The 11,411-nt window shown below is 40.1% G+C and overlaps 2 protein-coding genes across 2 annotated transcripts in view; both read left to right on the top strand.

Annotated features, from left to right (window-relative positions):
- Window positions 1-471: 471 nt before the first annotated feature.
- On the top strand, window positions 472-2,162 carry tssk6 (testis-specific serine kinase 6). The gene is made up of 2 exons (XM_008294054.1): window positions 472-723; window positions 1,452-2,162. The coding sequence occupies exons 1-2, from the start codon at window positions 472-474 to the stop codon at window positions 2,160-2,162; spliced, it is 963 nt and encodes a 320-aa protein (XP_008292276.1).
- A 4,728-nt stretch (window positions 2,163-6,890) lies between these two features.
- Window positions 6,891-11,411, top strand: part of hdgfl3 (HDGF like 3) — a 10,291-nt gene continuing 5,770 nt past the window's right edge. The window contains exons 1-4 of the mRNA XM_008294050.1: window positions 6,891-7,018; window positions 7,825-7,901; window positions 9,354-9,492; window positions 9,635-9,793. Of these exons, the coding sequence (XP_008292272.1) occupies window positions 6,935-7,018; window positions 7,825-7,901; window positions 9,354-9,492; window positions 9,635-9,793 (459 nt within the window). The 5' untranslated portion in view covers window positions 6,891-6,934. The remainder of the gene's footprint in view (window positions 7,019-7,824; window positions 7,902-9,353; window positions 9,493-9,634; window positions 9,794-11,411) is intronic.

Below are 11,411 nucleotides of genomic sequence, written 5' to 3'. Positions count from 1 at the left end.
TGCTGTAATTGTTTTATTCTTAGAGATATCGATATAACCATACAGTATACTTCATTTTGTAAGGAAATATGAAATGCAAGCCAGACAGATTTAGGAAATGTTGGATTTTTATTTCAAAAATGGTGAGGTTAAGGGAAGCCATCACAGCTTTACTTCAAGTATCTTTGCTTTTCTGTTTTTCATTTGTGATGTTAATGCCATGCTACACTTTACACTCCTGTCAATTGTCAAAATATTTCGACAGTTTGCTCCATCTAACCACAGAGCATCTGCTTAGTCTGTAATGTTTCCTCTTCTTCTCATTATGGTGTACTGAAAAGGTCTCAGAATCATTGATTCCGGAAAATGATGTCATAATGATGTCATAAACAGTTCTGATAATAGTCTAACCAAATGCCATTTCACTGCTAAACTAAACCAGGTTTTGGAGAGGATTCAGCAACTTAGCTTACTGTGGTCAGTACATTCATGATGGATAAAACTTTCATGGAGAGACATGGTTATACATTTAGGAGCTGCTTGGGAGAAGGTGCTTTTGGTAAAGTTGTGAAAGCATACTCGATTACCATGAAGAAACTGGTTGCCATAAAGGTCATCAACACAAAACAAGTCAGTTCCAGTTGCAAGGAAAAGTTTGTGTCCCATGAGAAAAAGATTATTAGGTCTCTTAACCACCCCAACATCATCAAGACTCATAACATCTTTGAATCAAGGCTGGGCACGGTATGAGTTTTATAAATTCTTCTCTTTTACTGTCACAGTGAACATTACTGTATGGTTGAGGTTCTTCATCTATACTGTTCATTATCATTTTAAAAGCTTTTTGTTGCCACAAATGTCTGAATATAGGTATTGTTGTGAAATAAACACATGTAGACAGTAGCTTTGGATAACATCAAGTAAATAGAACTGCTGTTTTTGCTGATACAACAATATCACTTACTTTCCATGCACACCAAACCAACAGCAGCCATAATGACTCTTGTCTTGCAAAAATGGTCAGGTGACATTATACAGCTTACAAAGTCCGCAGAATATACATGGTCAGGGTGAAAGGACGAGTCAACAAGTGTCAGACTAACACAGGAGATCATTGTTTATTTCCCTTTTCCAAGAGAGGATTGATTTCTTTAAACTATAGGCATAGCTGTTCCCCAATGTTAACCAATTGGTTATTGTAACCATGATTACAAAAGCTCTCTAACCTTGAAGAAGTCATTTTAACTCAAAGCCTTATTCCTTTAGGAATCCAAGTTGATTTTGTGCCTAAACTTAACAAAACCTCATTTAGTGCTTTTAGACACAAACAAACAACATCATTATTAAGCATGTGGAATATTTACCGCTGATGCTACAGTTTGAGTTGTGAAGTCAGATCTTTCTCTTTTTTTTCCTTTTGTTCATTGTACATTCTCTTGCATATACTTTACTGTGTACTTTTGTATTTCTAGGTCTATGTGGTGATGGAATTCTGTGTGAAAGGAGACCTCTCAAACTACATTGCTGTCAAAGGGGCCTTACCTGAATCGTCCAGCTGCAGGCTCTTCAAACAGCTATGCAATGCCTTTCAGTATCTTCATAGCATGGATGTGGCTCACAGAGACCTTAAATGTGAAAATCTGCTACTGGACATGCATTTCAACCTCAAAGTGTGTGACTTTGGGTTCAGCAAGAAGCTATCTTATGTAAATGGTCAGATGGCGTTGAGTGAAACCTACTGTGGCACTCCATCGTATGCAGCACCAGAGATTGTAAAAAATGTTCCATACAACCCAAAAGTGTCTGATGTGTGGAGCATGGGTGTTGTACTGTATGTGATGCTCTATGGATCAGTACCCTTCAATACCTCCAACATTACGAGGATGGTAAAAAAGCAAATGGAGCATCGCATTGACTTTCCAAGAATTCCGCCTGTATCAGCTGAAGCAAAGGACCTCATCCAACGCATTCTGCACCCTGTTGTGGAGCAGCGCATTACAATTAGAGAAATATTAAAGAGTTCATGGACATTGCAGGAAGGGAAAATGCAGGATAGTAATGAGGACTCTACATCAAATGCAGGCTCCAGACAGAAAGTACATCCAAAAGAAAAGACCAAAGAGGATGAGCAACCAAGCAGTTCAGATGCAGAGGAAGGACCATCAGCTGTTGGCCAAAGATGATACTCTCACATTAAAAATGAAGCTTGCAAAACAATGAACAAATACACATTCCTTTAAATGGCAACCAGCTGCAATGTTAAAGATTCCACTACTGTATGGTGATTTATACAGTATTAGACAAGTTTTTGCTGTTGAAACATCTAATACAAAACAGTTGTAACAATTCACCTATTTTTTCCAAGGCGACAGTGTCACAACGCACTATATTAAGGAAACGGGTGGATCTGTTCTCAGCAGGGGTGAATGACAGACAAACACATGCATCCGTTTTGACTTACAGCACAGCCTTTTACTTAGTACTCTTTACTTTAGGCATCAATTCACCTCTGCTGGGTGCCTATGATGTAAGGACAGACAGGGCCTTTACACAGTAAACTACTACCCATACTAATTAAGATGCATTTACCTGTATACATAAAGAAGTCATTTTCTGCATTCTGAAGTCAGTGTAGGAAGCTTCATGTGTCACTTAGTTCAACTTTTAGGGTGTGTTTTTGGATAACTCTAGATTCTTGATAAATTAGCTTTCTAAAAGATTCTTTAGAAAAAAATTTAATATTTTTGGGTGCCATGCCCTCCACCTCTGCTTAGTGGCACCTTTCCTCTCTCTCCTTTCCCTTTCCCTCATGTGGCTGTGAGTGAGGTGTGTGTGCTGGACTGTGTGTGGAATCATCCATCCATCCATTATCTATACACGCTTAATCCTCACCAGAGTCGTGGGGGGGCTGGAGTCTATCCCAGCCGACTTAGGGTGAAGGCAGGGGACACCCTGGACAGGTCACCAGTCCATCACAGGGCTACACTTAGAGACAGACAACCAAGCACATTCACATTCACACCTACAGACAATTTAGAATCACCAATTAAACTTAACATGTTTTTGGACTGTGGGAGGAAGCTGGAGAACCAGGAGAGAACCCATGGGGAGAACATGTCCAGAAAGATCCTGGACGTGAACCGGTGACCTTCTAGCTGCGAGGCAACGGTGCTAACCACCGAGCCATCTTTCAGCCCTGCGTGGAATCAATTCATCAGATAATCACCTGAATGAGGACACCTGCAGCGGGGAGGGGCTCACCTGCAAGTAATCATCGTCGAGCATAAAAGATAGGCTCAGACCACCACTTGATGCCGGACTGTTGAACAACCTCTTTTAGCAAACCCAGGTCACTATTCTGCTCCAGTTTTGTTTCTTGTTCACCTGATTTTCCTTTACCTAGTTCTCTGTGTCACTCCCTGCCTGCACCTCCTGCTGAAGCCATGGCTCATACCACACCTGTCTGACCCAGGCTCACTCCTGATTACTCCCACAGATCCACACCTGACTCCCGTCTACAGGAAAACATCATTCCTGCCACACCACACACCTCCTTCATCGGCATTCCCTTAGTCCCTCTCCCAGTTAGGCTGTCAGCTACGTAGAGCAGTTCTGTATTCTCGGGCTTGTTATCTTGTGCGTTGTGATCTAGCAACTAAATTCTCTCGTTATCATAAGCATTCATGTCTGCGTGTGTGTGCTACACATGTTGCAAGAGATAGCAGCTATTTCTGTCTTATGCCGGACCAGAGTTTTCCCATCTTGTGTGTGTGCTTTGTGCACTGCCAGTAGCCGAGTCGTATTATCTGTGTTGTGTTGTGCATGCATTTTCTGATGTTACATAATGCTACATTTCCTGTCCCCTGCTTTCCCAGCCTGGTGTACCTGGTTTGTCTTTGCCTGATTAAATTATAGCTCTTGTTAGTTTGTACGGTTTGCCAAACAGTTATCTTTTGTTCTTGTTCAGCTTTTGTAGCTGTATCGTATTCTGTGTAATTCCTCTGCCTGTTCACCAGTAGCTACCCTCGAGTTTAGTTTAGCTTCTACCCCCGTTACTATTCATTTCTCCTCATTCTCCTTTGTTGTACAGTTATATTCTCTGTAGTATATTAGCTTTATTTAACACTTGGTCTTTAGTGTCATCTGTCTGTGTTAGGGTCTCTGACTCCCTGTAACATTGGGACTTTGTGTGGATGAGGAAGACAAAGCAAGCTGTCCTTGCAATGTTGCAATGGGTAACATTCAGCTTTGCAACAGTTATGATTGTGGCAGGCAACAGAATTCTGCAATGATGAATTAGACTTGGATCACTTGCAGCACCTCACAAAGAGTGCACACAAAATGGGCATGAGTGAAAGTTTATTAAAAACTTAGTACGGGCAATCTTGAGTCACTTTCCAATTATTTCTTTTTTTCTTTGTTTGTTTTGTTTTTGTGTTTAAAGCATATTTGAGTTTCTTAAAAAGTTCTATATAAAACAGATTTATTATTATTATTATTATTATTATTATTATTATTATTATTATTATTGTTAAAGACCTATGCCCGGACCCTTAAATGTTAAACACCATTGCCCATAAGTAGGAAAGACATACAAGTTTGACTGAAGAGGCAAGGCCGTAAGCAGGTTCAGGGGTCACAGTTAACTAACAGGACTGAACACCGCAGAGAGCATGGATACTGATGACACCAAGTTACAGAAGTGTGATGGTGTTTGGAACAGTTTATTTAACTGAGATTTCAAGGTCATCAAACGTTGCATTTTCTCCAGCTGGCATGTCATGAACCAGAATTCATGTCAGCACCACACTTAACTATTCACTTCTCTTAATCTTCTAGCTCATAAGACCCCACTTTAAAGTTCAAAGTTTTTTTCTTTGGTTTTGGTCAAGTTTAACCTCTAACTCGTTTTAAATCTAAACTCTAACTAATTTTGACTCTTGGACACCACTATATTGGGACTGTAGCTCTTCTGATCCCTTACACCACAAATTTAGTTTTACTCCCTGAAGTGATGCTACATTTTTTATTTTTTTTGGCTTAACAGTACAAAGATGGCACCTGACACAAAATGATGTCAAACAAGCATTTTAATAATTTAAAGGACAGCCTTATCTAATGTCAAGTCTGTCAGAAATCAGAACTCACATGTTCTCATGTTTTGCCTACTGTTATCATTCCTCCTGTTCATACGGGTCATCAAAAGGTCCTTTGTAACATGCTTCGGACCAAAGTGATGGTATACAACCTGCAGTCCTCAAGTGCGATTCTTGGTTCGCTGAAGCTAATATGGGCTTCAGCAGACTGAAATAATCAAAGCAAGACAGAACAGAAGGAATGGTCTCAACAAGTAAAAATGGTTTCAATTTAAAGTATATCTGGGCACCTTGTTGGGGCATAAACTCACATGTCACACTGTTGTGTTGAGAAGGAACAATCAAACTGTTCTATGCTGTTTTGGGTAGGTCCCTGCTTAGCTAAGAAACTTCTTCGAATGCAAATCTATTTTATCATTCTATTCAATATCCACCAAATGATTGCCAGCTGTCATTACCCTCTGGGATGACCAACGATAGGCTAAACTGTTGTAATATGTGCCCCATTCGAACAATGTCTATTTTCTTTTAAAAAATATATAATTTGAATGTGAATATGATATGCAAATAGAATCAGAATTTGAGAATCAGAAACAAGCAGTAGGCTTAAGTAAAATTTAGGTTAAAGTTAGAGGGCAATTAAATCATGATAGTCTACAACTTTGTTATGAAACCAAATGTGAAATCCTGAAAAGAAGCATCTGCCCTTTCAACCTAGGGAAAAGCCCACCCTGCTGGGGAAACAGGCTGCTGGGTGAACTCTTACCTCATGTTGTTTTGACCAATACAAACTTGTTACTTTATTTTGTTTTTTAAACTGTTTGATTATTTCCAACTGATTTCATACCAATGGGCTCATGACAAATCACAGTTGGAGAGACTATAACTTTATCATCACAGATACGTATTTAAATTACAGACATAAAATAACCGGAGAATGCTGAGCCTACACTTGCAAAGAATTCCAGCTAACTAGTGCTACAGAACGTTAATACGGCATAATGTAATTAGCTTAATAAAATGTCAGCTAGTTAGCCTTTTATACAGATAATATTGCTGTTTTCATTGCTGGTTTGCTACGTTATTGTTAGATGATTCTCATATTATCTAAATCTAATATCAACAAAGCTACTGTGTTGAAAATCACTGATGTCCACTAAAGGCATCTAACCCCATTTGAAACAAACAAACAAAACAAATACACTTCTACAGATTACAAAAGAGTATTTGTTCATTGTTGAAACTAATGGATAACTGTCCATAACTCTTTTGTTGGCAGAAAACACAATGATTTAAATGTCTAGTGGATTGGTGGGAAAATATATTGGATGAATGTACTGTTCAAATAAATGAGGCTATTTTATCCTCCCATTCCTTGGAGTGACTGCCAGCTCTCATTCACCTACATGACCGAGAATAAACTGGTCACAAGATTAAACACAACACACATTAAACTAGCACTTTTTAGGAGGCGTTTTTAGCAGTAAGGACAGCACTTGGTTGTGATTTTATTCTCGGACTTAAGAGCATGCTCCAGGCAGTATGTGAACAAAACACAACCGTTAGAGGAAATAATAGCCACGTGCGTCAGCAGTGCTTTTATTTCGAAGAGCGTATTGTGGCAGGCGCCCTGCTCCAGCGGAGGCCATTCTCCATCACAGTTACACCTGACTTTGTGCGTAAGCGGATAGACCTCTGTCAGGCCCCGTTTTCTGCGTTTTTTAATTATTTATTTTCGTGTAAACTGCAGTCTTGATTTAAAAACATAGATGGTGGATAATTTAGCCCCGCGCTGAGGGTCCAGGAACTACTGCAAAGGATCATAAAGTCATCATAAATCTGTGTAGCTATCCGCCGACATGGCTCGACCACGGCCGCGGGAATACAAGGCAGGAGATTTGGTTTTCGCTAAAATGAAGGGGTACCCGCACTGGCCGGCGAGGGTGAGTCTGGGATGCGGCCGGGCTGGGAGCACAGGGAGGCGGGGTTGATTTACACAATACAGCCGCTGCTTTGCTGTTGGGGATCAAGAGGGATGCTGACTTCACTCCGCAGCCGCATTTGGTTCGTGTTTTTGTGGCGCTGACAACCTGAAACCGGTATTTTCCGTCAGGTTGAGTACATATCTAGACATTTTAAAATGATGGGGAAAAAAACGTAACAGTTATTGGGCTCCATTTTCTCAGTACCTGTCCTGCACCGTTTAGCTCTTGCTTTAGTTGTAACGCATTTTTTTCATCTTTCAGCGCAGTAGTTTAGCGCGTGCTGTCCATTCAAGCTAATGTTTGCATTTTTCTGTCACCTATGGAATAAACGAACCAGTAGTTGACCTCCGTGAACCCATAGCACCCCCGTTTTAAAACTACTATTAATACGCACGTCTCGTTTTAAAGAAAAAAATAAAACACATGTTGGGGTGTTTTGCATTGTAGCCCTAAGTGCAAAGAATGGCCTTAAATGAATGGAGCACTATCAGCTCTGTACTGTACTGTGGAGTGAGAAAGGCTGTCAGGCTTCATTTGTGACCTCTTTAAACAAGTTACTATGAGCATCTCTCTACCGGTCGGACTAAATCAGCTTTACCAGGTCCTATTGTCTCTGAATGACAGGACAGAATCCCATAATACCTGATAATAATTTGTGTAACATGGCAGACATTAGCAGATGACAGGCAATGTAAACAACTGAATGATCAGCATTATGAGGAGCATAGCAAATATTCAGTAACAGTTTCTCTCCTGTGCTTCAGATTGATGAGCTTCCTGAAGGAGCTGTCAAACCACCTGCCAACAAGTACCCCATCTTCTTCTTTGGGACCCATGAAACGTAGGCACCTTTTTTTCCACTTGTTGTTTCAGAAGAAAGCAGCTGCTATGTCATATCAATGTTATGGAGTTGTGATACATTTAAGACAATTATAGTTTTTTTGTGTACAAGTATTAAAGTTGTTGATATTACTATTGTTCTTGACTTTGGAAACTGTATGTAGTTTGACAACACAATTTTAATGCATGGTCCTCCAGCAGTTTATGAGGTTTTAACCACAACTTACACACTTTATTCAATTCAGTTCAATTTTATTTATATAGTGCCAATTCACAACATGTGTCATCTCATTGCACTTCACATGATAAAGCGAAGACCTCATGAATTTTAAGCGAAGAACAGAGAATGCAACAGTGCAAAGTTACCTTTGGATTCTCAATGAGCAAGTAGTCAGCGATTGTGGGAAGGAACAAAAATAAATAAATTTAACAGGGAGGAAAAAAAAAAAACCTCCAGAAACAGGCTCAGAGAAGGCAGCCATCAGCCTCGACTGGTTGGGGTTAGAGTGGGGATGAGAGGAGTGAGGAATAGCAGGAAGGGTTGGGATGGGTATAGGAGGATAGCAGATGGAGAACATACAAACACTGCAAACAGAACAGTGAACATTTTGGAGGTCAGTGAGGCCAGAAACTTCAAATCAGAGACGTGTAGCTCCAGATCCAGAGACACCCGCAGAGAGAACAAGCACAGGACCTTGGGGGAAACACAGAGGTAGTGATATGTAATGGTGGCATATAACTGTATGGAAGAGATAGAGAGGAGAGTAAAGGAGAGAGGCCCAGTGCATCATGGGAATCCCACAGCAGTCTAAAGCTGTAGCAGCATAACTGAGGGACGATTCAGGTGATCCTGAGCAGCCCTAACTATAAGCTTTATCAAAAAGGAAAGTTTTAAGCCTAATCTTAAAAGTAGAGAGGGTGTCTGTCTCCAGAACCCAAACTGGGAGCTGATTCCACAACAGAGGAGCTGATAACTGAAGGCTCTGCCTCCCATTCTGCTTCTGGAAACTCTAGGAACCACAAGTAGACCTACAGTCTGAGAGCAAAGGGCTCTGTTAGGATAGTATAGTAAGATAAGGTCTTTAAGATAGGATGGTGCTTGATCATTTGTCAATACATGACCTATGTATGAGACTTTCGCCACATAGTTACTGTCATATATCATTTTGTGTTTTCATATATGTTCACAACAAGTTTTGATCTTTTCTTTCTTTATCAACATATGATAAGCTGCTAAAGGCATACAATTTAATATTAAAATTCCCTGATTAAGACAACCAAATATATGACCATATATTAAGTGAACAAGTCTATGAATCTGAGCGAGCTTACATATATAGTAATGTATTTCTGTTAATATTTAAAAACTGCTATTCATTAATGATTGATTAAAACATGGTGGTAGTCCTGACTGTTTTACTAACAGTAGAAGTATTAAATTTGTCTTCTTTAGTGCATTCTTGGGGCCAAAGGATCTTCTGCCCTATAAGGAGTATAAAGATAAATTTGGCAAGTCCAACAAGAGGAAAGGTTTCAACGAAGGCCTGTGGGAGATTGAGAACAACCCAGGAGTCAAGTTCACAGGCTATCAGGTCAGTTGGCAGTCTGTTATGTCTGTGATACAGAGAGAAGACAGGAAAAATTCTAAAACACAATTGAAGTAGCTGTTCAAAACCGACAGCCATTTCTACTTTATGTTTTACCAAACAAATTATCGGTGTTTTCTGAACACAGGCCATCCAGCAACAGAGCTCATCAGAGACAGAAGAGGGGGGAAACACTGCTGATGGGAGCAGCGAGGGTGAAGAGGGAGACTCTGTTGAGGAAGATGACAAGGAAAAGCTGAAGGGAGACAAGACTGGATCCAAACGGAAAAAGACAGCCACCTCCAAGGTACTTTACTTCAGTGGTGAGCACTGAAGAAGGTCATGTGACATAGAGAACCAACCTGAAAATTATATAAGTTTGGAGAATAGATTGTATTCATTGAGATGTCATTTTTCAGTCAACCCTCCTGTCATGTTGCTGTCTTGAGCATTTGGCATGAACAGCAGAGGTCATCAGATCTGATGGAAAATCTACCCTCAGATTGTTACATTTCATCGAACTGTAAAGGTAAAGGCTTACCTATATTATATGTTACAATATTTGCAAAGCATGTCCTTGAGAGATGTGCTTTGGAGTAGATTAAGGGGGTAATGTGTGATGTACAAACAGGTTAACACTGGCACCTGTTCATTCAGTATGCTTCGTATCATAGCCTTTCTGATCCCTCTCCAAAAATGTTATGTGTATATTTGTGTATTTTATGTATGTTTACAGTCTACATGTGATTAATTATCCAAATGAGGACAACAGTCCTACCTTCAGTCATAAGGCTGTCAATGTTTTGTAGCTTTATTGTTGCCAACGAATCCTAAACATGTAATAGAGCCTAGTATATCTCATTTCTCTCAACCATACAGATACATTATTCATACTCAAAAATGCATCAATGAGCTACTCTGTTGCACTGGGTGACATGTTCCTTCTTTGCCATAAACACTCACTAGTTTATTTTGACTCCATACCTCTGGAGCAGCAAATGTGGATTTATCGGCTACTGAAAATGGTCCAAGAAATGCAATATTTCTTCCTGTTTTGATGAAGTGGCCACCTGAAAATATCAGTAGCTGAAATACATTTTTGATTTGCTGGGTTAGGGTTAGGGTCAGGTGGTAGAGCGGTTGACCTCTGATTGCAAGGTTGGTGTTTCGATCCCCCACCCCTCCACAGTTGAAGTTCCCTTGGGCAAGACATTGAACCTGAAGTTGTTCCCAATGGCAGGCAAGTGCCTTGCATGGCAGCTCGCCATTGGTGTATGAATGGGTGAATGCGAAAACATTATAAAGTGCTTTGAGTACCACTAAGGTAGAAAAGCGCTATGTAAGTGCAGACCATTTACTGTTTGCTTACAATAATATAAAGTAACAGCAGATTGATCTTCCAACATCTATCTGATTTATATTTATAGATGGACAGATTCATAAGTATTTAGAAAGTGACACAACATTCATTCTGTTTACCTTCATAATGGACTTGCAATGAAGGAGGCAAGATGTGATTGAAGCATAGACCTCTTGTAATTCAAGGGGTTTCAAAAAATAGGAATTACAGCTATGTTTACATCATCCCTCCATTTTCAGCACCTAAATAGTAAATGGACAATTGTCTGACAAGCAGTTTGATTTCCAAGTGTGTCTTACTTCCTCATTATTTCTAGACCAGTTCAGGAGGTCAGATGTCTGGGGCGTGTGTACAAACATTCCCATGCAAAGTATGGATTTATCAACTTGTACTTAGGAATGTGTGGAAATATACGCACAACTCTGCCCATGCGTACGCACACAATCTAGCGGTAGTATTGTGAAACTACAAATAGAAAGCATTCAGGGATTTTGACCACCGGCACATTCCAGCATGAGGTTGGAGACATATGCGGCATTTCCCAGCCATCACTGAGCAGGATCAA

This window comes from Stegastes partitus, unplaced genomic scaffold (assembly GCF_000690725.1).
Source record: "Stegastes partitus isolate 25-593 unplaced genomic scaffold, Stegastes_partitus-1.0.2 Scaffold933, whole genome shotgun sequence".
Classification (NCBI taxonomy): Eukaryota; Metazoa; Chordata; class Actinopteri; family Pomacentridae; genus Stegastes; species Stegastes partitus.
The sequence above is the reverse complement of the archived record's forward strand: the minus strand, read 5'-3'. Positions and strand labels throughout refer to the sequence as shown.

Bases quoted from the DNA above. Each gene is read 5' to 3' on its own strand.
- tssk6 (XM_008294054.1), top strand. From the start codon at position 472: ATGGATAAAACTTTCATGGAGAGACATGGTTATACATTTAGGAGCTGC. The intron at 724-1,451 runs GTATGAGTTTTA...TTGTATTTCTAG, and splicing joins TTGAATCAAGGCTGGGCACG to GTCTATGTGGTGATGGAATT.